The sequence below is a fragment of the Ctenopharyngodon idella genome, chromosome 19, assembly GCF_019924925.1.
Source record: "Ctenopharyngodon idella isolate HZGC_01 chromosome 19, HZGC01, whole genome shotgun sequence".
Lineage (NCBI taxonomy): Eukaryota > Metazoa > Chordata > Actinopteri > Cypriniformes > Xenocyprididae > Ctenopharyngodon > Ctenopharyngodon idella.
Window position 1 is genome coordinate 32,839,249 of NC_067238.1, and position 24,711 is coordinate 32,863,959.

The 24,711-nt window shown below is 39.8% G+C and overlaps 3 protein-coding genes and 1 long non-coding RNA gene across 8 annotated transcripts in view; 2 read left to right on the forward strand and 2 right to left on the reverse strand.

The window, feature by feature from the left end:
* psmb2 (proteasome 20S subunit beta 2) overlaps window positions 1-6,579 on the forward strand; it is an 8,114-nt gene extending 1,535 nt beyond the window's left edge. Inside the window, exons 3-6 of the mRNA XM_051872521.1 lie at window positions 147-217; window positions 5,528-5,690; window positions 5,778-5,827; window positions 6,392-6,579. Of these exons, the coding sequence (XP_051728481.1) occupies window positions 147-217; window positions 5,528-5,690; window positions 5,778-5,827; window positions 6,392-6,493 (386 nt within the window). The 3' untranslated portion in view covers window positions 6,494-6,579. The remainder of the gene's footprint in view (window positions 1-146; window positions 218-5,527; window positions 5,691-5,777; window positions 5,828-6,391) is intronic.
* Window positions 6,580-7,621: 1,042 nt separating this feature from the next.
* tfap2e (transcription factor AP-2 epsilon) lies at window positions 7,622-16,121 on the reverse strand. 4 transcript variants are annotated; one of them, XM_051872517.1, is made up of 7 exons: window positions 15,973-16,121; window positions 13,981-14,430; window positions 12,213-12,270; window positions 9,492-9,723; window positions 9,289-9,407; window positions 8,863-9,001; window positions 7,622-8,263 (listed from the first exon to the last, which is right to left on the reverse strand). In XM_051872517.1, the coding sequence occupies exons 1-7, from the start codon at window positions 16,015-16,017 to the stop codon at window positions 8,002-8,004; spliced, it is 1,305 nt and encodes a 434-aa protein (XP_051728477.1). In that variant the 5' UTR covers window positions 16,018-16,121; the 3' UTR covers window positions 7,622-8,001. The 4 variants fall into 4 exon arrangements, with proteins under 4 accessions (XP_051728477.1, XP_051728478.1, XP_051728480.1 ...); XM_051872518.1 differs by having other exon boundaries at window positions 12,213-12,267; window positions 15,973-16,119; XM_051872520.1 differs by lacking the exon at window positions 15,973-16,121 and adding an exon at window positions 15,422-15,953 and having other exon boundaries at window positions 12,213-12,267.
* Window positions 8,153-9,416, forward strand: LOC127500914 (uncharacterized). Its single transcript, XR_007926461.1, has 3 exons — window positions 8,153-8,289; window positions 8,877-9,061; window positions 9,286-9,416. It is a non-coding gene; the product is annotated as an uncharacterized LOC127500914 (long non-coding RNA).
* Window positions 16,122-17,642: 1,521 nt separating the features above from the next.
* Window positions 17,643-24,386, reverse strand: ncdn (neurochondrin). Of its 2 annotated transcripts, none has more exons than XM_051872516.1 (7): window positions 24,286-24,386; window positions 23,378-23,582; window positions 20,968-22,077; window positions 20,113-20,357; window positions 19,410-19,625; window positions 19,192-19,334; window positions 17,643-18,214 (listed from the first exon to the last, which is right to left on the reverse strand). In XM_051872516.1, exons 2-7 carry the CDS (start codon window positions 23,567-23,569, stop codon window positions 17,805-17,807), a joined length of 2,316 nt encoding a protein of 771 aa, XP_051728476.1. In that variant the 5' UTR covers window positions 23,570-23,582; window positions 24,286-24,386; the 3' UTR covers window positions 17,643-17,804. The 2 variants fall into 2 exon arrangements, with proteins under 2 accessions (XP_051728476.1, XP_051728475.1); XM_051872515.1 differs by having other exon boundaries at window positions 24,260-24,347.
* Window positions 24,387-24,711: the final 325 nt, after the last annotated feature.

Genomic DNA, 24,711 nt, shown 5'->3' on the forward strand with positions numbered 1-24,711 from the left:
AGTTAATGTCAGTCTTCAGTTCAGAAGATTTATTATGCATATTTTTTCTCTTCTAACGTACATTTAATGTTCTTTGTGTAAAATCTCTGATACTCTGTTTCTGTTGTTTTCTGGATTAATCCTGGTTGTTCTTCCTCTTTCCTCAGGATATGAGCTCAGTCCAGCAGCTGCTGCCAACTTCACCAGGAAAAACCTCGCAGATTATCTGCGGAGTCGGGTGCGTACAGAACCGTTCATACTGGACCACAAAACCTGAATCTTTCAATAGATACACATAATGTAGATCAGCGATTCCCAATCTGGGATACATCAAGAACGGATCAATCCTCGAGTTACTTGTAAAATGATCAAACATCACAAAAGTGCAGTTTTTAAAGCTGCCGTGTGCAAATGTAAAAATACAATCAAAGGGTTAGTCAAGAAACCTGTTTAAAAACAGGGATTGTAAAATATTAAAACAGTAACTGTTTTCTAATTTAATATATTTGAAAAAGTAGTTTATTCCTGTCATGATCCTTCAGAAATCATTCCAATATGCTGATTTGGTGCTCAAGAAACATTTATTATTATTATATAATATAATCTATTATATCATGTTAAATATATAATGTTGAAAACACTTTTGGTGGAAACCATGGTACATTAATGAGCAGAACAGCATTTATTTGATATATTAATGTTTTGTAACATTATAAATGTATTTACTGCCACTTTTGATCAATTTAATGCATCTTTCAGTTTAAAAGTACACTATATTAATATGTAATTTATTCCTGTGATCAAAGCTGAATTTTCAGCATCATTACTCCAGTCTTCAGTGTCACATGATCCTTCAGAAATCATTCTAATATGATGATTTGATGATCAAGAAACATTTATGATTATTATCAGTGTTGCTTCACTACCACTCAAAGTTTGGGGTATTAGATTTTTTTTTTTTTTTACATTTTAAAATTTAAATGATTTAATTATTAAAATTTAAATTTAATAATGTAAATTATTTTATTCAACAAGGATGCATGAAATTGAGTTTTTTTCTTGAATTTTCTATTCATAAAAGAATCCTGAAAAAAAAAAATTATGTTTGCATATAAAAATCACTATTAATAATTGAGCAGAAAATCAGCATATTAGAATGATTTCTGATATGAGAAATAAAGTAAAACACTTTCTTTGAAAAACTAAAATCTGAATGTTTATGATGTTGTACTAATGTCATACTGATATATCATTATATATACATACATACATATATATATATACAGTATATGCCTCTTGTCCTTTTGTAGAGAGCAAAGAGAGTAGATCTGAATTCTGAATGCAACCGGTGTAAAATGTGTTTAGAAACAGATGCCAGTATGTTTTGAATGTGTGGATGTGATATCAAGGTGACAGAGGTCGTCGACACCTGCGCCTCCTCTGTAATGTGATCCTGCTTATATGATACATTCCCCAAATGTGTGTGTGTGTGTGTGTGTGTTAAACTCAGGGCAACATAGAGTGCACCCATCTGTGTAAAAATGGGCTTGTCGCCATCCTGCCTCTTTTGTCTGCTAGTGTGTGTGTTAATTTGTTAGGAAGAGTGTAACTGCCTCCTGTCACAATAACAGAGTGGAGAAAATGATTACAAAAACAATTAGAGCGAGCCAAAAGGGGGGTGAGGGGGGCGTCTCAGGGGGCTGAAGAAGTGCTACAAGTTCATAAATCTGCGTTCTTCTCGCTCGTCTAAATCTGAACGCTAGAGTGAGTCCGGTTCAGTATTGTTCCTGGACGAGCCTCAGAGCGCCGCTTGTTTGACGGACACATTTTCTTCATATAATGATACTTGCAAACTGCCTTAATCCTCCATGTGTAAAAACATTCAAGGGTTTTGCTTCCTCAGATTCTTCTTTAAAATAAGCATTATGGGTAGTAGTACAACCTTGTGTATTATTTAACCCGTGCTGAAACCCTTGGGGATGTTTAAATGAGAGCGATGTCAAGGACCAGGTTTCTAAAAAAACAACTGGGCCTTTGGGGCTCCCCTGGAGTGGCTCCGCAGACGGATCTTCACGGAGAGAGAAAGAGCCGGCAGATGCTCAGATCGAGTCCGGCGTACGGTTCTGAACTCTGAACACGTTTTATGTGTTGAGCTTTTTATTTTAACCATGTGCTGCGTCCAGCATCCCCTCAAGCTCTCCGCAGACTCGTCCAGCAACAGTTTTCCATCGCTGGCACACGTGAAACACTGTTGGCCGCCCGACACACTGGCACAAATAATTACTGGTGCCATATTGCGAGGCATTCCCCTGTTCCGCTACAGATGAACAATTAATACGGCAGATTGGGCAGAGATGCCAAAGAGGAGAACGTGTCCTGGGGCGGCGGGAGCGAAACCGAACAGAAGATGAAAGCGGAAGCCAGGACGAGTGAATGATCCGTCTCTGCGCTGAGCTTTTGTTCGGTGTCGCTCAGGTTGTTTGGGACTCAGGTGAGCGAGGCTGTGCTGTTTGGAGCGCAGACAGGTGTTGAGTTTGTGCGGAGGGGTGGATGACACTCGGGGGAATTTTGTACCAACTCAGATCTTGTCTTGCTCCTCCAAACCCTCCCTGCTGGGAGTGAAGCATATTGCACAGGTGAGCTTCTCTAGGGGGTGTTTACTTACGCAAACGGCCCGCTGAGAGCAGGGGACGGCCCAGATCAGATTAAAGCCTCTCAGGTGAGCTGCTGTAGTCTCACCCGCGCTGAGAGGAGCTGGACGCGATGCTGTAAATTCACTTTTACACTCTTAAAAATAAAGGGTTTTTTCACAGCGATGCCATAGAAGAACCATTTTGGGTTCCCCAAAGAACCTTTCAGTGATCTGGCTTTTTTTTTTTTTTTTTTTTTTTTTTAAGTGTGAAGAAGATTTTAATGATCTAAAGAACCTTTTTCTTCTGTAAAGAAACTTTTGTGCGATTAAAAGTTTCCATGGATATTAAAGGTTCTTCATGGTACTGTACATTATTTTTAAACCTTTTCACAGTTAAATGCGCAGTTTAATTTTTGCTTCGCCAAACAGAATTGCAAAAACAACAAATGTGTAAATTTGTTTTAAGAAAGTAGGAGTGCAAAAATAGCAGTGATAGTTTTTTAAATTGATGTTTGAAATTGATGAATCGTTGTTGTTTTTTGTTTTTATTTTAATTTTATTTTAAAACAATTATTAGTAATTTTGTTGTGTTTTTGTCATTTTTAATGGTTTTGTGTTTATATAGTTTTTATAAATTTTTATTTCAGTTTAAGTTATTTTAGAACATGAAGTTACAAAATGGGAGAAAATATTGCTTTGGAAATAGTTTTGTTTTTTCATCATTCATTTCAGTTTAAATGTATTTTATTTCAAGTAGTGAAAATGTTTTTTAAGGTTTTAGTTATCATAATAACCCTGATCCCTGATGTGTTCTTATTCCAGAATCCGTTTCACTCGTGTGTATGTCACGGTAGGGAAGAAAACACTATCACAACTTCCATTTCATGCCGACTTTTATTTCTTGTCAAAACTGAAGTATACTTCGGTCACTAGTTGAGCGTGAAGTTGACATGTCAGGCCTCTCAGACACTCTTTGAGAAGTCCTCTGAATGTCTTGGGCTTTAACATGAAATGAATCTTATCATTGTAAAAATGACACGCTTCACCTTTAAATCCACCCGATGGCACTGAATTTGGCCGAATGCAGAATGTGGATTGAAATCTCCCTGTCTGAGAGCGCAGCAGACGGGAAACGCGGGGGAAAGCGAATGTAGTTTCAGCCGAGCTTTGAGATAGAGCGAGCGTGAGCGCGATAGAGGACTAAGAGAAGTTTTAATGAGAGCTGGCACTGCTCCAGGGCGTAGGGGTGAGGCGGAGAGAGGAGGTGGGTAGGTGCTCGCGGCAGCAGGGGTGCTGTCTTCCTGCAGATGTCACACTGCTGGTGACACCACGACCCCCCCAGACCGCTCCACACCCCCCTCCCCTTCACTCCCCTTTCTCGGCTGTTTCACACCCCTCCCTTTGCGCTCTCTCTCTCTCTCTCTCTCTCTCTCTCTCTCTCTCTCTCTCTCTCTCTCTCTCTCTCTCTCTCTCTCTCTCTCTCTCTCTCCATCTTCTCCTGTTGAAGTTAAAGTTTGGCTGTTGTTGGGGTTTTCGGTCAGATTCTTTGATTCTGTGCTCAATTTGTTTTTCATTTTATTTTCAAATGGTTTCAAGTATTTTCCCCCAGGCAGTCGATTCCCTACATAGCTGTGCTAGTCTCTGTTTTATCTCTCATAATAAAATAGACTCGGGTCAGTATTATTACACTGTGTCCTCACCAGCCGCGATCAGATTCCAGCGACAAACAATTTGTCCGTCCACACCAGACATGAGATGTGAATCACAACCTAATTAATGTAAAATCTCAGCCAATCAGAAGAGCGTGTGGGCGGAGTCTCTCTGCAAGCACACTGCAACCAAATCAATCCAAAATCTCAGCCAATCAGAAGAGTGTGTGGGCGGAGTCTCTCTGCAAGCACACTGCAACCAAATCAATCCAAAATCTCAGCCAATCAGAAGAGCGTGTGGGCGGAGTCTCTCTGCAAGCACACTGCAACCAAATCAATCCAAAATCTCAGCCAATCAGAAGAGCGTGTGGGCGGAGTCTGGGCTCGTTCACACAGAACACGTCTTTGCATCTAAAAACGCGAGGCGCAGCGCTCAGGAACGCGCTTTTGAGACGTGATGCAATAACAGCAATAACAAACAAATAAAACAGTTGCCATGCCAACTTGCTACTGTAAATAGAAGCTCACAACACTTGCCCCGCCTCCGAGTACTTCTGATTGGTCCACTGTTTTGGAACTGACATTGATGAGCGGCGCTGCATGTAAAAGTTTAAATTCTTGTAATTTTGCACTGCAAAAGACACGAGGCGCGAGCGCAACGGTCATGTACGTCCATCTAGTGCGTGTTTACATAGAAAAACTATGGAAAAGTAGCGCATCGGAATAGAAAAAGGCATTCTGTGTGAACGGCCCCTCTCTCAAACGCACTGCACTCGCAACTAAAATCACAGCCAATCAGAAGAGCGTGTGGGCGGAGTCTCTTCAAGCGCACTGCACTCACAACCAAATCAATCAAAAATAATTCCTTACATTTTTTTATATAGCACTTTTCTGGGTACTCAAAGTGCTTTACATATGGAAGGGGGAATCTCCTCAACCACCACCAATGTGCAGCACCACCTGGATGATGTGACGGCAGCCATATTGGACCAGAACGCCCACCACACACCAGCTGATTGGTGGAGAAGAGACAGAGTGATGAAGCCAGTCAGTGTATGGGGATGATTAGGAGGCCAATGGGCAAATGTGGCCAGGATGTGTCGCGTCTGGTTTGGACACGTTTGATAAGCTGAATAATGTACAGTCAGCTTTTTGTTATCACAAAATAAACCCCTTCAGGACGATACAAGACCCTTCACTTCTCTGACACACGTTCAGCATTTAGGATTTTTGCAGTAGTGATAAAAATAAATTCTCTCTCTCTTAGACTCCGTACCATGTGAACCTGCTCCTGGCGGGATATGATGAGGCCGACGGTCCGGGACTTTACTATATGGATCACCTGTCAGCTCTCGCCAAAGCTCCCTTCGCCGCACACGGATACGGTGCCTTCCTCACCCTCTCCATCCTGGACCGATACTACAGACCAGGTGATTATACTGATATTTATGGCGGTATAATTATCATTAGTTTATTTATTGAATTCTAAACCAGTTTTTCTGTTATTGTCGCACCAGATCTGACTCGTGAGGAGGCTGTGGATCTGCTGAAGAAGTGTTTAGAGGAGGTACGTTGTTCATCCATGTCATTTCATCATTACTGATGGTTGCTGTTATTATTGTTCATAATTAGGGTCAATGATTCAAATTTGTCCCATTTAAAAATTCCATAGACTTAAACTACCATTCAAAATTTTGAGGGTCAGTATTTATTTATTCCTGTGATCAAAGCTGAATTTTCAGCATCATTACTCCAGTCTTCAGTGTCACATGATCCTTCAGAAATCATTCTGATATGATGATTTGATGCTCAAGAAACATTTGATTATTATCAATGTTGAAAACAGTTGTGTTGCTTCAGATTTCTGTGATAAATTTCAAAAGAACAGCATTTATTTGAAGTAGAAATCTTTTGTAAATATCTTCACTGTCACCTTTGATCAATTTAATTCTTGCTCAATAAAAGTATTAATTTATGACCCCAATATTTCATACAGTAGTCGAGCACCGCTCACATGTTCTTCAGAAAGCGTATAAATCCTTCTCTTTTGGTTCGGTGGGTTACGCTAACCACTTCTGAGCTATTTTGATCACATTGCAAGCTTTTCTAACCATTTTGGTTTCTCCAACAGCTCAACAAACGTTTCATCCTGAACCTGCCTTCTTTCACCGTCCGTTTGATCGACAAAGACGGCATCCACGACATGGAGAAGCTTCCCGTTGGCGCCAAATGAGCATCTTCTGTTATTCCCCTCTAGTCACTCTTTTGTACTGCAAATGTAACCCTCTGTGATCTAATAAAACATTGACCGTCTGTTAACGATGTGGTCTTCTGTATTCTGATGTTGATAAAAATAGAAATCATCTTGTAGGTTCTTGCACACCAAAACACTCTGTTTCTGTTTGCCGCGCAGAGGAGAAGAGGAACGGCGTGCATCTTTGGATGTGTACTTGTTTCCTCACTGCTTTGTACACAAGTGTTTTTGCACTCGTCTGCACGTCTCTCTCTCCTCCACAGACAGGTGATTAATAAACATTAAACAATCCCTCTCTCCTGAACACACCGGAATCTAAAGGGACGAGCAGCATATGTTCGCCTGCAGGCAGAGAGAAATGCAGAGCAGCCCTGCTGAGTGTCAGAGACGAGAGGCAGGAGGGAGGGGGTCACGGCGCGGGGGATTGACACTCGGGATGGGTGTGTGTGTGTGTGTGTGTGTGTGAGCCGGCAGGGGGGCAGGTATGGAGACGGAGGGCCCCTGAGCAGACGAAGAAAGGTAGAGTGACAGATGGGGTGAGAGGAGGCAGAAGAGTCGAGCAACTGTTTAGCTGCGTTCAGCGGCCGCGGTGATCGCCGGCCCCTCGGGGTTAGTGGTCAGGACTGTTTTATCTCAGAGGTAATTCTGCCGGATTTGCCACTGTGTCACATTGAGGTTTCAGCTTGGGTTAATGTCACCCTGCCTTTAGCAAATGGGGCTCAAAATTTCAAACATCCCCTGTGGGTGTTCAATTTGTATCACGCTAATTTTGTAATCATGGCAGATTTGAAGCACACCAACAAGTCCGTTTACGTCAGGCAAAAACCTGCTAGAAACTCATTTTATTTTAGTTTAGCTTTTATTTTTATAGTTTTCATGTTAGTCATTTCATTATGTGCTTTTGCCATTTTATTATTATTTTAAATACTGCTATTTAGGTTTAATTTATTTTTATTTCAATTAGTTAATTTTATTCCTTCAACTTAAACTTTTTATTGCCGAGGCAACATTTCTAACTTTTGTTTTTCAACTAATATTTTATATTCAGCATTATTTCAAATAACAAATGATTTCAATAGTCTTAGTGATGATAACCCTGTCAAACAGTTGATTTCAGTTGTTGGTTTAATAATATATTACATTTACATTGCGATACAGCAATAAGAAGAACAGTAACATTGATAATAAACATACAACATGAAGTACAAAATGACATTTTCAAATTCATTTGTCAATACCTAATTACTTTTTACACCCCAACCCTTATTGTCCGTGCCGTCTTTGACTGGTTCAGGGTCCCGATCTCCCATGAGTCCAGAGGGAGTTTGTGGTCCGCATGCAGCGCGTGGCATTTTTGTTTTCTCAGGAGACTAACGAATGCAACCGGTCCGTACGGGCGTGAGACGGGGTGAACGCACACATTCGTACACATAAATACACTCGTACGCTCCTAAAAGAGAGGGAGGTAGTGTCTTTCGCCCGAATGTTCATTTGCGGTGCTTCAGCTCCTTGTCATGGTGGCCCTTTCCTCCTCCCTCTCCTTTATCCAGCAGTTTTAGGGCCTCCAGCAAGTAACTCTGGAAGGCGGACAGGGCGGCGCAGATGGCGGGCGTGCCGAAGCCGTGGGTGAGGAGGCTGAAGTGGGTCAGGCTGCTCTGCACCCCGGGCTCCAGGCAGGGCGTGGGGCGACTGGCACCCAACGGCGACCTGTCCTGCGACATCAGGTCCACGAACTCCTTGCAGATCTCCCTGAAGACGTGGAGTGAGGGGTGAGAGTGAGTACGCCATGTGATTAAATATGTGGTTTCAATGATAGTTATAGCAAGAACAGACTGATAAACTGAGGGGAAAAATGTGTTCACAAATAAAACTGAAAGCAGTTATTTTACTAAAATCCATATCAGGGGTTTTTAAACTGCTGGGGGTCTGTGAAAAAGTTCAAAGAAAAAAAATTGTATAAAAATGTCAAATAAAAAATAAGATAAAAATTTGACATTATTTCCATTTCTTTCTAAATACTGGACAGAAATCATGAAATTAATTGCAATTATTTTGTTTATCCTGTTGCTCAACGTTTATGTTTCTCTTAAAGTTCATTTGTCTAACAATAATCTAATGGATTTTGGTTTAAGTTAAATGATTTAAAAATATTAAGTAAATATATATATATATATATATATATATATATATATATATATATGAGTAAAAAAAATTACTTAATATTTTTAAATCATTTAACTTCAACAGGTTATATATAACATGTTTGGATTTATTTTTCACTTTATTTACATATATAAATATAATAATAAGCAAAATATATAAAATAATATAAAAATATCTTCACTCACTTGGTGGCCAGCAGCATGCTGCGTCGCGTGGGCAGCTGATCCGGGTCGGACTGTCGGCACAGATACTCCGCTGTGGCCCGGGCCGGAAACTCGGTCTCACAGACGTACCCGAAGTCCCGCGCGAGGTGAACCGCCTCACCTGAGAAGAGAGCGTGAAGATTGAAAAATGGAACTTGAACATGCTGACTGAGAGCTGGAGGTGATAATGGGCTCGTTTAAAAATGACTTCTTAGGCACTCATAGTTTTAAGTTAACACTCTGTTGACATTAACATCTACGTTCTCGCCATAAGCTTGCTTACCTAAGTGACTGATAATGTCGTGTGTGTGCTGTGTTTGAGACAATTACCGCAGCAAGTATGAGGCGGTGCAGTAGATGTAATGTGATTGTGTGTATGCGTCTGGGTTGTGTGAAATGTTTCAGTACCTTCCACCAGCGCTGTGAGGAGTGTGACGTTGGCGGCCTTTCTCCGGCCGGCCGGCAGGTTGAGGCCGATCTTCTCCAGGCGTTCTCGCAGACAGCGGCCTCCGTTTTTTGACTTGGCTCTGAGGGAGAACAGGTAGAAAAGATGAACACCTCACAGATTCTTCCTACACATCTGCGGATTGTCTGTCTTCTCCTGCATGTACCTGCGCAGGACTCCTCCGAGCAGCGAGGCATTGAGGCACTCCGGCGGGGCCAAACGTCTCTGAACCTCTCCGACCGTCACCTTGTACTTGGAGGTGGAGCTGAGGAGGGACAGGCGGCCCGGGACGGAGCAGAAGACCTCTGCGGGGTTGGACACGCCGCCCAGACCCAGGCCTTCTTTAGTGAGGGACAAGGCCGAGACCGCCGATCCGTTGAGCTTCGATGGGACCGGCACTGCAGACAGAAACAGAAAGAGGTTTAGTGCCAGAAATATCCCAAACCACAGGAGAGTGAAGTCTTATTTTTATGTAAGTGATGTATCAAAATGTGATAATTTGTGCTTTTGGATTTGGCCTTCTGTTAAGAAAACCTTTTTAAGACGCTCTCCCGCAGGTTGGCATCTGTTGTCTCAGTGACACTGTGTTTAATTTCTGTTTCTCACTCTTATTTTCTAGTGGGTGTTGCATCTCCATTGGGGGAAAGCCTTATTCCATCTGTTGTGCACACAAGTTTTCTGGCTCCTTCACATCTGACTTTAAAATGAACCCAACAATTATTCTGTTGAAAATAACACAATTTAATCAATGGCAAAAATAAAAACAGGCTGTTATGTACTGTCTCATTTTAAAGCCTCAAATAAGGATCGTCTATGAGACCTAAACCTCCATTCAGACTCTAATAACGATCAGTGTTCGGGGAAGAACAGACTACTATTGGTTTTTAATTTGAGCTCAAGTGTCTTTGTTACATCATTCCTAAAAACCTTCATTTGTTTTCATAAGATTAGCCTCGCAGACGCTTAATGGAGCATTTCTACACATCTGTGTGGGTGGACTTCAATAGGACTGAAGAAGGTGCAGCGAACGCATGTATTAGGAAAATCCGCTGGTCTATGAATGATTCAAAAACTGGAGAGGTGGAGGGAGACACGTCCCGGATGAGGAAAACCAGCCCAAGGTCTGACGGCTGGATTTGGAGAGGTTTTGGACACTTTAGCTGTTAGAGAAAGCAGGTTAAGCTTTAGCTCTGTTAAAATGGCAGATCTGCTGTTTAGAGAGTAATTCTGTCTTCACCTGATATCGGAAACTTCCTACTTCCTACTTTAGAAGTCGTGAAATGCTTTGTTGTCGGAAAGAACAGGAATCATGGAGGACACCAGGTTTATTCTTGGCTATTTCTTGAGGAAGTCTTATTAAAGCCAAAATGTACCTATTGAGTATATTTAATTTGATATTAAAATGTAGCGTCGCATTCGTTGACAGCCACACATTCACCACGGTAGATTCGTTCAATATGCTATTTTCGCTGTGTACAAAACACAGTATGCTTCAAATGGTTAATCATATATGAAGTAGTCTAAATACTCGACGACAACACAAGCTGATGTCGCTGTTGTGGGAAAAAAGTAATAACAAATACCAGTTATAGCGGCAACCGTTCTCGCCTCCGCCATGTTTAGAGTTTATGCCCCGCCCAACTCGGAAACTCGGAAACTCGGGTAACAAAATTATCTTCGGGTTTCCCAGAATAAATACGACTTGAGAGGGCATTCATGTCCAATTTCTCACTAGGAAACTCGTTTTTACAGTAATTCCGATAGCACGGAAAGGCAGCAAATAAACCCCCTCAAAGGAACTCACACAAAATGAAGGAAGAATGTGTTAAAAGATAAAAAGTATGCCTTTTTAGGCCCTACATGACATAAATGTATAAGTTTAAACAGCGTTTCAAACATTTCAGCAACAAAATTGAAAAATTCAACAATGTGCGCTAAAAACTTTCACAAACGCTCAAAGTCGCCTGAGGAAATAACCGTATGTTTTACATTAGCGATATGTCATTAAAAATGCAGTCATTTTGACTTTATTATAGGCTAGATTTAGCACAAATATAAGTAGGCCTACACAAAATTAGTAGGCTATTTTGTTTAAAACTGTTAGAAAACTACAGAAATTATTTCAATATTGACTGTGCTGAAAGTCGTTGTATAATTCACTCACTAGTCAAAAGTAACGATTATCTTCCAGAAAGTCAAGCCGAATGCAAATGTTTGTGAAGTAGTTGCTACGCGACACACTCCTCCCGTGTGTTTCTTCTCTCCTCCCCTCTCCGTGGATTGGCACAAGCACACTGTGCTTCAGTTATATGATCTATATCCCGTACTGTAGTGTTGGTTTCTGCTCCTCGTGGGCGGTGTGCGCGCCTCCGCTCCAGCTCTGAGCGCGCGGCCGAGCCGCTGGATCCGTTTATTCGTGTAGGCTTTGGTTTCTGCTCCACACACAAATCTCCCATCATCCATTCATCCATTCTGCTGCTCGGTAAATACGCGAGATCTCACAGAACACTAAACATGTGCAATAAATCTGAAATAAATGCAAATGAAAACACGCTGGATTGAATGTGTTTTCAGAAGCTATTCTTATTAACTATCCGGTCTCGTAAGTGGAAAAGCACAGTGATGCTCTGAATTCTTCATAACTTTATTATCTGCTCTCTTCCTCCATTCGCCTGTTTCTAATCCCCCTCTTTCTCTCACATGACCATGAACAGTTCATTAACAGACACTGCCTGAAGGGTGAAGGAGGCAGAAATACAGGATTTCTTGACTTCAAATGAAATTGCAGAGCTGAATTATTGTGTGTGTGTGTGTGTGTGTGTGTGTGTGTGCTAGGTCTGAGCAGCACATAAATCTTTTTCTCTTCTTCATCACATCAGACTCTCACCTTTCTTGATGACTGAATGGTCCAGGATCCCCAGCGCTGACGCCTCCTCCATACCCTGCTGAAACACAAGAGCACTACTGAGTGCACTTAATTAAATCTCCCTCGATGAACTGATTAAACTACACCTGACATTTATTTATTTTAGATAAGGGACATGAGAGCTTATTATCATGATGATCAGTATTCCTGATAAAATATTGACTATAAACATGTTTATCTGTATAATTATGCTAATTATGATTAGATCACACTAAATACTGTTGTTTTATTTGGAAATTAATTATTCTAAAAATGCTGCTGCTAAGCATTACAATTATTTTATTACTTTATGTTCCTTTATTTAAACTGAATAGATACTCTTTATTCATAGAAATGAGTAAAAATGTTTTATAGGCCTCATGATGTCACGTGCAGCAGCAATGAGAAATACAAGTGGAAACATTTTTATTTATTTTTACTCACATTAATTATTGTACTGTAATTTGAAAGCGATGCATGAATAAAACAATATAGATCAATCGATTTAGTCGCAGGACTAAGTAAAAAAAAAACATTTACGCTTATTTGTCGCTTTATGGTAAATTAAACTATCAGGCTCGTTCCCGTCAGACTCGGTTCTCGGACACGCGCCATCATCAGAGTCCAGTTGTTTGTTGAATAATTGACCGAGAAACCGATTGGACTCGCTGTGAGTGTCAGAGACGGACAGACTGAACTCATTCTGCACCTGCAAACTAATGAAAGACTGAAAGAACAACATCGAGCCGCTCGAGAACAAAATCAGACCTGAAGAATCTTGTTGAATCCGAATCATCAGTTTAATGAGTGAATCTTCATCACTGCGGTTACTGACGATTTACAGGGAATTAAAAATATACTTTACTTTAAAAAGATAATTTATAATGGCTTTAAACTGTATTTTATCTCTTATGACGAAAATTTCGCTTTTTGAATTTAGGCTGAAGTAAAATTAATTTTAAGACTTGATTTGTTTTATTATGTGCCATAAATCATTCAGTACAGAAACTTTTAATTGAGAATCATTTTATTTTTACGTGCTAATATAAATGACTGTTATCTAAAGATGAAAAATGCCATAAACATCTAAAATCTAAACCATCAGACGCTATATCCAGTTTTGCAGCACATTTTACATTTAAAGGTCTTATTTTTAAGATTTCAAGAAGTGCCTCTAATTGAAGAATATTTCAGGAGCTGCGAATCTTTTGTCCTTTTAATAGCGTTTTTAAATTATACATGTGTAAATATATTCATCTGTGTTAGACAAGGAGATATACTATAAAATATAAACGAGTTAACAATGTTTTATTAAATATTTTAAAGTACAAAATGAATTTTCACACAAGGGTCATCACGGCAGAAAAACACTAAAGCACTCGTGCATCAAATAACATAAAAGAAATCGTGATTTAGGAGATATTTATATTTCCGTTTCATGTACAATTTTTATAAAAAAAACAAAAAAACATTTGTATTATTAATTTTGAACACGCTAAAGAGTCTCCTATTTAAAAACAAAGCAAAAACAATAAATAGACAAATATGTCTAGAATTATGCCTGAACTGTGTAGCTACATTTTATGAAACACAAGTAAAAATGTGTAAAATAATTAATATTTATTAAAACATTCTTGGCCTTTTAATGGCTACAAATTTCATGATTTTTTTGTATTGATCATAATTCTTCACTATCTCTCATTAATGGCTGTTAAACAGAAAAACTAAAGATAAAAGTGCTTAAACTCACCTGAATGTCGTCCAGCCCGTGGTGAGCCATCGCGTGCATTCCCAGAGGACCTTCCCCCAGCGCCGCTGCTCCTTCTCCCAGTCCATGATGGAGCAGCCGCGGGACGCCCGGATACTCCCGCCGCGGATCTAAGCTCAGAGCGCGGTGTGACTGCGACAGAAGCCCCGCGTCCTCGGAGCGCGAGCGCTGGGAGTGCCACGCCGCCTGCTGGTGCTGGTGGAGGGAGTTGATGGACGGATAAGGGTCCGGTAAATGCGGGTATCCGGTGTCTTGACTCTGGGAATAAGACAGCGAGGACTGGGGGTATGGAGGTGGGAAGTAGGGCGGCTGGAAGTCGGACGCCGGAGTGTGGCAGAGAGGCGGAGCCGAGGAATAGGCCGCCTGGTTCAGCGAGGAGAGCTGCGAGAGCCGGCCGCTCGGAGAGGAGCTGGACAGTCCGTCCGCCCGGTCCTGTGGGTCAGAACACAACACTGATGGTTCGGGGTGCAGCATATAGATAATAAAAGTAACTAATTAATAAACTACTGAAAGGAAGATCACATTGTCAAGGAAAGTGTGATGCTGATCTCAGTAATTAAATTCAATTCGGTTTGACCAGATAGAGATTATTTTTAAGTTTCGAAAATGAGTGAGTTGATTTTTATATACAGTATATGAAGCGTAATTAGGCCTCTTTGTTAATTATGAGCTGTTTGTAAATAGTTATTGTAATTAGCATAATTTATTACATTTTCATGTCAGGTGTTCCTGGAAAGAGAACATATTGTAGGCTATATTAATTTGATTTGTTTGAATTATATATTCTGTATTTCAGTGTATTAAATTAGTGGTCGTTAATCATATTAGCCTATTATTAATTATAAATATACTAACTAAAAATTCTGATGGCTTAACAAATGCTCCAGAAATAAGAGTGTCTGTTTTAAACAATTATGATTGACAGACAAACAATTAATATCTTTACCGCTTTACAGGATTATAAGCGCAGAAAAACACGCAGTTCATTTTCATTTCTGCGCTTCTGTCATTTCTCCAGTTTCTCGGATATTACGATTGAATTTTACAGAGGATCATTTTATTTTTGTTCACATTTATCTTTATTATTATTATTATTATTTTACTTTTTATTTGTTTCTGTTATTTCTGTTTAACAGCCTATTCGATTTTTCAGCTCCATCATGAGAATAAATCAAGCTGAAGTTTGTAGTTTAATGATTGTCTTTGTTGAAGCTCAAGTAAGATAAAGACTAGTTTGTTATCTTCGTTTAGTCAGTGGCAGCATGTGACACATCTCCAATCAAACACTTTTTCTCCCATATTTCACACACACACACACACACACACACACACACACACACACACTTTAAGTGAGCGCGCGCGCGTCTATAAGCTGATCTCACATGACAATCCTCTCAGTCCATCAGGTCATAGTTTAACTCACCATGCTGGAGTAGGTGTGGACTAACATCTGGACACACACGAGCTCCGAAATATCTTTTACGCGTAAAGTCAGTAAAAGCCCGCGATCACAGACGGACGCGCGCGCTCCATGCACGAGCCCAGTGATGTATGAAGCTCTATATCAGACTGTGTTCATCATCATCATCATCACGAGCTCTTATAGCGCGACACTGAGGGGGAGGGGGACCACCTTAAAGGGACATTAATTAATTCCTCTAAATTAATTCATTCTGATTAGAAAAATCCCGTTTTACTGGTTTGTTGCACGTCAATGCTTCATCAAAACTTTATTGATTATTATTCGATTTTAAAAAAAAATAATGATGTAGAGTTAAATGTGATTTGTTTAAACCGGTGATCGTACTGAATATTTTTTCTAAATGTGATTTTATCACGTGACTATCTAAAGTAATAGGTTTACAGCCTACAAAACTTTGTTTTCACACAAAAAAAAAAAAAAAAAATAAATAAATAAATCTTAGGTTTCTGTAGCCAAACTGAAGTAAATTTGAGAGGCTAATAACAGCCTACCTGTAAGCAGTACGGCTCCGTCTTGGTCCGGGATTTCCACAACATGATTCTGGATAAAGCTGAACTGAAGACGGAGAGAAGAGAGTCTGAGAGGAACCGCGAGACACCGGAGAGACACGGAGCTTTATTGACAAAAGAGAGAGAGAGAGAGAGAGAGAGAGAGAGAGAGAGAGAGAGAGAGAGAGAGAGAGGCTGATGGGCGGAGGATAAACTTCTGAGAGACAAAAGTCATCCATGATGTTTGAAGGTAAAGAAGGTTTAAGAGCAGAAAATGGCTGTATTTCTTCATTTTAGTATTTTTTTAAGGACAAATACTGTATAAATGATATGATCAATAAGTCATAGCAACATGTTTTTCCATTTAACTCATCAAATTTAAATAATTTCAACTTCATTTTTAGTTACTATTAGATTTTAAAAAATGAGTTGAAATGACTTCAGCCAATTCAATTATACTAACACATCTGAACTAGTTTTAGATTGTTTTTTGTTGTTAATTTTACCCTTTAAATGTAGCATCATCATCTTTTGCTCTTTAGCTGTTGAATGAACAAATGAACACAATAAAACTACATTCAAGTCACTGTATAATGAAGGATTTTAGCTGAAAGATTGAAATGTTTTCTGGACAATTAAGTTATTTAATTACAATATTTCTTTGTATGTCTGTGTTACGTTTCATGAACTATGTTTCACATTCTCTCTTAAATGTTCCATAACTACATTTACGATTGTACAAACAAGTTAATAAAATACAAATAATCATTTTTCCTAAAAATGCTTTCTAGGCAGTTCACAGTGTTTGAGACACAGACACAAGAAGAGCTATAATTCAGATCTCTGTTGATCTTCCTGATTTATTTTTTGTCTATTACTTTTAATTCATTAAGCATTACGTGGTTATGAAGAGCCAAAACAGTATCACGTGACCACAAATTTGCTGAAATGGCATGATATTGACGTGTGATTGATTTTTCAAACAGTGACACTAGAAACATTGTTCTGGTGTAATGATTTCAGACCTCTTCTGCTCACCAAAGCTGCATTTATTTGATCAAAAATAGTGAAATATTATTCCAATGTAAATCAGCTGTTTTCTATGTGAATATATAGTAAAGTGTAATTTATTCCTGTGATCAAAGCTGAATTTTCAGCATCATTACTCCAGTCTTCAGTGTCACATGATCCTTCAGAAATCATTCTAATATGATGATTTGCTGCTCAAGAAACATTTATGATTATTATCAATGTTGTTGCATAATACTCTTGTGGAAACTATGATTCGTTTTATTTTACAGGATTCTTTCACACCACAGGACCAAAAAACTGCAAAAAAAAAAAAAAAAAAAAAAATATATATATATATATATATATATATATAAACGTAATGGTGATTTTACCCTAAAATGTTCATTATAAATAATAAATCCATGCTGTGAAATTTTGTTACTAAATCATTCCTGGTCTGTTTGAGTAGACTGCAGTAATGACGCCACCTACTGGACACACCGACACACAGCACTGAATAAACGGTCAGCTGATGAATGTCAAAGTGACCTGCAGTGAATTCCAGGCACATTTTTATCAGGATTTAATTTCATGGGAATCAAACTCTTGACCAAGCGCCGTACTCTACAAGCTGACCTACTGGATCAACATAACACATAAAATAGCTTCAAAAGCAAAAATATTTTTATTCAACATTCTGGATATGCTTTGGCTGCAGAGTGAATGTATTACAAATCCTTCTGTATTTAATATGACAAACAGACAAATATGGCATTACAGTAAGTGCTTATATAGTCTTATTTAATGTATTTATTCTAGCACATTTACTCCAGCAGTATTCTGCTCAGCTGCGGCATTTCCTGAAGAGATCCACAGCTTGAGCTCTTGACCAGTTCTCTAATGTCCGCGCGACACACCGGACACTGCTTGGCGACGGCGCACAGGACCTCCTCTAGAGCCTCCTGTGAGGGTCGGTCCGGCAGACGTCCACTGGATCCCAGCAGAGCGAAGATGTTCTGCAGCCATCCGTCCTCCCTGATCAGGCCGGTTATCCAGGGCTGGACTCGAACACAGCCGGCCAGAGCCTGCAGACCGAGCCTCCAGAGCTCTCCGGCCTCCTCCCAGTGCTCCTCCCACAGGACACTGATCCGGGCCGCTTCCGAAGCCTGTCCGGACTGCACAGCACTCAGGAGAAAAGACAGAGCCGAGGAGTAGAAACGGTGCTGGCCAAGTTCTGCAGGGATTCAAGAAACGCATTATTAACCAGCAACAACAAGCAAAAACATTACACAGATTTGAGATGTTTTTGCTTGTCCAATTCCATATTTTCACATTTCCAGTAGTCTAACGCTCACTGAGTGTTACTTTCATAAACACTAATAATTTAACAACACTGTTAAAAATGTTGTTTTGTAGCATTTAAAATAAGAATATATTCGAAATAAATATATTTTTTTATTTAGATAAAATTGTACAGAATTTTTAAAAATGAACATTTATCGGTTATCAGTTATAAAAAAAAAATTACAAAATTTGTATTAATAATTTATTCATTTTTAAGTATGATTATTATTTAATAATTTATTTATATCTGCATTTTGTACAAGTATATATGTGTAATATTTTACAAATTAATATTTTAATGCATTCCTTAAAACATTTTAGGAATAGAGTCAAAACAAAATTCCTTTATTTAATTGCACATTTTTTGCTCTTATTGTAAATGTTTCATCAGTGGACATTATTCCTAAGACAATTTAAAAAAAAAAATCATATTCATAACATTTCATCATAATGCAATAACTTGCTCTGCCTCTAAAATGTTTGTTAATATTCTGAATGAGATATTTTTATATTTTGTGTTTTCATTTTAGTAATATTGTTGTGCAGTTTTGTAATTTTTATTATTACTATTTTTAAAAAAATATATGTTTATAGAGTTTTTATAAAGTTTTAGTTTGACTTATTTTAATACTTAAACTGAACAAAAATAAAAAAAAATGTTGCTTTGGCTAAAATATAATGAGTTTTTTTGAGATATATTTTATTTTTATTTGAAGTAATTATTATTATTTTAAGGTTTTATTTTTAGTTAATGATAACCCTGACAAGCACCTATTTTTCATTTACTCACCTTTTCACTTAAAACCTCTTTATGAAATTCATAACTGTTCAGATAAAATGGTTTATATCACACTAAGGCAACAGTACCTGTGGACGCTGACTTCAGTCTGCCAATCATGAGACCCAAAGTGCAACAGTTTGCTGCGAAGACCAAGAGGCGTGGCTTATGCAGAAGAACAGGAAGTGCCTCGCTCAGCATGTCCTCCAGAGCGACGAAACAAGGATCATTCCTGAGAGAGTAAAGCAACAGTGCATCAAGTCGAGGTTACAGAATGAACCTCTGCTGTGAGTTCTGCTGTGTTTACCTGACCCGCTCCGGCTCTGTGACGGCAAAGTTGAGTAAAGCTGAACACGCCGTTTCTAGACTGGGGTCTCGGGTCACCGTCTTCCCGCTCTGACCTCTCAAAGACGCCCAACCTTTGCTCAGAAAATCCACAAGCAATGCTGGAGTATCCAGAGAGAGAAGAACCCGCCGTGGCCCGTCTTCAGCGGAGAGGTGACACAGAGCTGGCAGAAGAAATCTAAGAAAGAGAACATAGTCTTTCAAAGTCTTGATGTTGTTTCTGGGCTCTACTAGAACAGGTTGATTATTTTCCTCATATTCTCCATTGTTCAGCTCCTCTCTTCCCAGTCTGTCAGTAACGCTCTGTTTAGTTCCTGTCTCTATGAAGCCCCTCCTTCTGAAAAGCACAATGTGCTCTGATTGGTCGGCTGGAGCAGTGTGTTGTGATTGGTGTTTGGGAAATGTCCCGCCCCTTACCATAACCGCCAGTTTCAACACACTACTAACTAACTCAACCAGGCCCCGCCCCTTTATTCTGCGCATGAATTATTTAAATGAGGAATATTGTGAAGAAAACTCAAGATGGAGGCGTTTCAGGGAGTTCAGAAACAGAGAAGAACTGCTGCTGGAGGGAAATCTTTTTCCTGCTCAAACAGCAACATTACTCACTGAAGACAGATGTAATAAAGCATCATAATTCCTCTTTAGGAAAAGGCACGTCTTACCTAAGCGCCGCTTCTCTGCTCCACGTCCTGTCAGGTGAACTACTGCTGATGGACATCTTTGACATCCAATCAGCAAGCCCCTTGCCTTCTCCCCCTCCCTTAAAGTGACTTTTAGCATAGCCAATGAGGAAAGGCAGGAGGTCGATGACATCATCCTTCAGACACGAGGTTTCTTCAGCAAGCCAAGCGCAGAGCGAGCGGAAAGTGGCGAACAGAAACGGGTCATCGTAGGCCGTCTGTTCCACCTAAAGGAGAAAAATTAATAAGAGTTTATAATTTTATAACATGAAATCATAATTTCAGTTTACATTCAATTAAACTAAATAGATTTCTAATATCATATACAGTACCAATCAAAGGTTTGAGTTTTTTGGAAAGGAATTAATACTTTTATTCAGCAAAGATGCATTAAATTGATCAAAAGTGACAGTAAAGATTTATAATGTTACAAAAGATTTCTGCTTCAGATCAATGCTGTTCTTTTGAAATGTATTCATCAAAGAATCCTGAAAACAAATATATAAAGAAGCAGCGCAACTGTTTTCAACATTGATAATAATCATAAATGTTTCTTGATCATCAAATCATCATATCAGAATGATTTCTGAAGGATCATGTGACACTGAAGACTGGAGTAATGATGCTGAAAATTCAGCTTTGATCACAGGAATAAATTACACTTTACTATATATTCACATAGAAAACAGCTGATTTACATTGGAATAATATTTCACTGTTTTTACTGTATTTTTGGTCAAATAAATGCAGCTTTTGTTGATGGTTCATGACTTTTTTCAAAAACATTATAAACCCAAACGCCTGAACAGTGACGATGTTTAACACTTTCATTCCCACCTGTTTCAGATAGTATATTTCAGCGGAGAAGGCCTCCTCCAGGACTCCCAGCACCTGTCGGCTCTGCTGAAGACTCAGGCCGGCGATGGCAGTCTGTGGCGGGGCAGGGTTCGACGGCGCCCCCTGGCTGCAGGCTTGCTCCATAGCTGCCTCCATGATGCGATAGCAGGCGGTGAGCGTGTGCTGCAGCTGCGGAGAGATTTCTGTGCCCGGCGGCTCTTCCAGACCCATCCTCACCTCCACACACGCCCGGTTCACCAGTAAGCAACAGAATTTAGGAGGTCCCGTGGACTCCCATCCAAACAGATCCAGGAGGCATGCGGACACTACCAACACTGGGCCTAAATGCTCTGGGCTGATTTTGCCCTGAACCAAAGGCCGCAGCGAAGCCCATAGATTACCCACAATCTCCTTAAGCACCTGGCTTTCCGACTCGACCCCGGGCGGAGGGAGGAACAGTGGTATATTTGAGCACATCTCTAGTCGGTCCTGATCTGAAGCTTGGCAGAAGTTTTGCGAGACGGTCCCCAACAGCGAGAGAAGATCAGACGAGTGTCTCTCCCAAGCCCGCATTCTTACGCTCGAAGACAACAGGTGTCCCACCAGCGGCAGCCCTTTCTCACGGCTGAGAGTTTGATTCTTGAGAACGGCTCTACTGAGAGCCAGAACTGCTCCGCGGGTCAGAAGCTGCTCGGGGCCTTGCGGTAAAGCACAGACAGCGTTTAGTACCTGGTAGCAGTCGCAGGCCAAAGCCTCATCCAGGGCGGTCGGAGAATCTGCAGCACTTCCAGTTTGGGATCCAGAGATGCTCTTGGATTCATTCATTGCTTGTGTGTGTTTCTGTGTCCGTGTTGGGCCGTTCTCCAGGACGCTCAGGATCAGAGGGACGGTGCTGAGGAGCTGTGGATGAGCGACCATGCTTGCGTCTGTGCTGAGAGCAGCCAGAAGAGCAGCGCCCAGGGAGATCAAGTCCTCCGGCGGCAAACCGGAGCTGTCGTCACCCCGGAACGCTGTAACCAGGAGGCGTGCGGGCAGATTCAAGCCTACCGCTTCAAAAATCCGATGGAGAGTCCCGGAATCCAGCTGTCCTGCTGGACACAACCTCGTGATCTAAACACAAGAGAAAACAACAGCTGTGTTTAATAACTTGTGCACAAAATCGAAATATTCCATAAAACATTTGCAAATAAAGCAGCCTTTCCATCCCATGTGTTCAAGAGAACAAAATCATCACTTCCTTGGAAATTGGTGCAAAATATCAGTAATAAAAATGTAAGTTTGTTCAATCAGGCTCTTTTCTCCTCCATCATAAATGAGTTTGTCTCAGAGCGTCAGACGAAACACAATAAACACTGTCATGTGATCTTGCGTTCGGATGCTGGTGTTTGGGAACACAATCGTGTGAGACGCTTCTGGAGGAATTAAACCAAATCATTCTGATGACAGACTTTGACTCAGACGTTTCAGAACCACCAAACCAACATTTGAGATGCTGCGATGCGATTGGTCCACTGGTTAGTCCAGTTATCCAATCACAGCCTCTGCTGAGGCAAAGTCACATGAGGTTTTGTTGTGCATCGAGGGATTTATTTGGTGAATGTGTTTCCATCGTAGTTTATGCACGTCTTCTTGTCACATAAGAATGATAAGTGCTTTATGCACATCTTGGCATTTCCATCTGTTTTTCATGTGAAATCCCAAAATGCGCATAAAAATAGGTGGATGGAAACAGGAATACAACTTATGTTTTGTAGCGCACGACTGATTTTTATTTTTTTTTAGTATTTTTTAATTATCGCCATCAGCCAAGTTTCTCTGTTTGGCCAATATGTGTCAGAAGTGGACTTTTATTTTGACTTTCATGTTGAGAACGCAGAGCTAGAGCACAGATGCCTCAGTCTTCATTAGTTTATGTCTTTGTTTAACAGTTTTGTCTAAAACATTGAGAACTGAAGAATATTGAGCAGTGTATGAACAATGTATTATAGCATTATTGTGCCGTATATCTGAGTGAAACGCTTCTCAAACAAGAACAAATGTAGGGCGGGGCTTGATTTTGTCTGTGGGGAATTGATTGGATGGTTGTGGTTTGCTATTGGTGGATCTCATGTGAGTGACAGGTTGCCCCGCCCTCATCATCAGAGAAGAGAAGAGATGCTGCAAGAGGGAGGAGAAGATATTCTGATTCAAGATTACCAGGAACATGAATTTAAAACTATAATGATGTGCACCGATAAATCATTTAGAATAAACACTGAAATAAATAAAATCCATTTTGATTTCATGGTGACTTTTAATTAAATCGTGTGTGGGATGTCACATATATCAGCCATTGGCCACCCTGCTCTCTAAGATAAAAAACCATGTCGTCAATCACTAATGAAGATGAAGAGGATAAGCTGATGTTTACCAGGAGCAGCGCTGCTAAAACGTGGCTGTCGTTCTTGGCGTGAGTGAGAGCGTGGAGACAGCGCTCCAGAACCTCTCTCTGAGACGGAGACAGGCCACAGCCGGACCCTTCGGCTGCATTCGGATCCGTGTCGGACGGACACTGCGGGGATGAGAGTTCCTGTGGGTCGAGATGACACCCGTTCTCTGCCATCTTCTGGACCAACCTGTAAACAACCATCAGAAGATATCCTGTTAGTGACTACTTCAGTCCCATGATGCTTCAGTACGCCAGATTCAGGACTGAAAATGCCTAGGTCATATTTAGCAGGTTCACAGGTCAAGAGTTCAGGTCAGGCTAAATCACAGCCATTAAAAGACATCAAAAGGTCGAAATTATGACTGAAAGTTAAAAAATATGACATACTAAATTGAAATTACGACTGAAAAAGTCATAATCATGACATTAAAAAGTCGAAATTATGACTAAAATATGTCAAAAAGAAAAAGAAAGTCATAATTTCGATATTTTAATCTCGTAAATATGTCAGTATGTCAGAATTTCGACTTAGTATATTTTAATTTCGACTTTATCTCTTAATTTCGACTTTTATCTCATAATGACTTAGTATGTCTGAATTTTGACTTTCATCTCATATAATAATTTAGATTTATAGCTAAATCAGCAGGGTAACAGGTTAAAGAGTTCACGTCAGGTTAAATCTGCGAGCTGTAAAGGTCAATGACGGTTGCTTAATGTTTTTATTATTGTATTATAAAGAATTAATACGTTAAGAGTTGACTGAGTAGCAAGCAAACACAAAGCTAAACATATTTCAAAACTATCTCAACATATATGAATTAAATTATACATAATAGAGTAAATCAAATCAAAAAGCCATACATTCATAACATATGCCGTTAACAAACCTGGAACCAGGCAGGATTATCGTACACACGCGTTGACGCTACGTGGAGACCGAAAACCTCGCGAGACTTAACGAGAGTGCTCGATTTCAAAATAATAGTATTGGTTAACGGAAAAGTGTGCACGGGATTTTGCAAACAATATTGAGAATTATGTACCAACATTAGAAATGAAAAATCTCAGTATCATTGGAATGAAATGCGAAACTTTTATTTTACTGACCACATTTAGTAATATAGCCTACTTGTATAATGGCACGTCATATACAAAGTAATAAATATTAAAGCAAGGCACATTAGGCACACGCATAATTATAGAACAAATATTAATATTATGTTATAGTATATTATAATACAAATATTAACATTAATATTAATATACTATAAATAATAATATTAATAGAACAAATAATATAAAACATGAAATTA

Excerpts from the sequence above, each read along its gene's own strand:
- tfap2e (XM_051872517.1), bottom strand. The coding sequence starts at position 16,017 with ATGTTGTGGAAATCCCGGACCAAGACGGAGCCGTACTGCTTACAG. Across the intron at positions 12,271-13,980 it reads ACGGGCTGGACGACATTCAG|CAGGGTATGGAGGAGGCGTC; the intron begins GTGAGTTTAAGC and ends CTTGTGTTTCAG. Across the intron at positions 9,724-12,212 it reads CCATTCAGTCATCAAGAAAG|TGCCGGTCCCATCGAAGCTC; the intron begins GTGAGAGTCTGA and ends TTCTGTCTGCAG.
- ncdn (XM_051872515.1), bottom strand. Across the intron at positions 22,078-23,377 it reads TTTTAGCAGCGCTGCTCCTG|ATCACGAGGTTGTGTCCAGC; the intron begins GTAAACATCAGC and ends TCTTGTGTTTAG. Across the intron at positions 20,358-20,967 it reads AAATATACTATCTGAAACAG|GTGGAACAGACGGCCTACGA; the intron begins GTGGGAATGAAA and ends TTTCTCCTTTAG.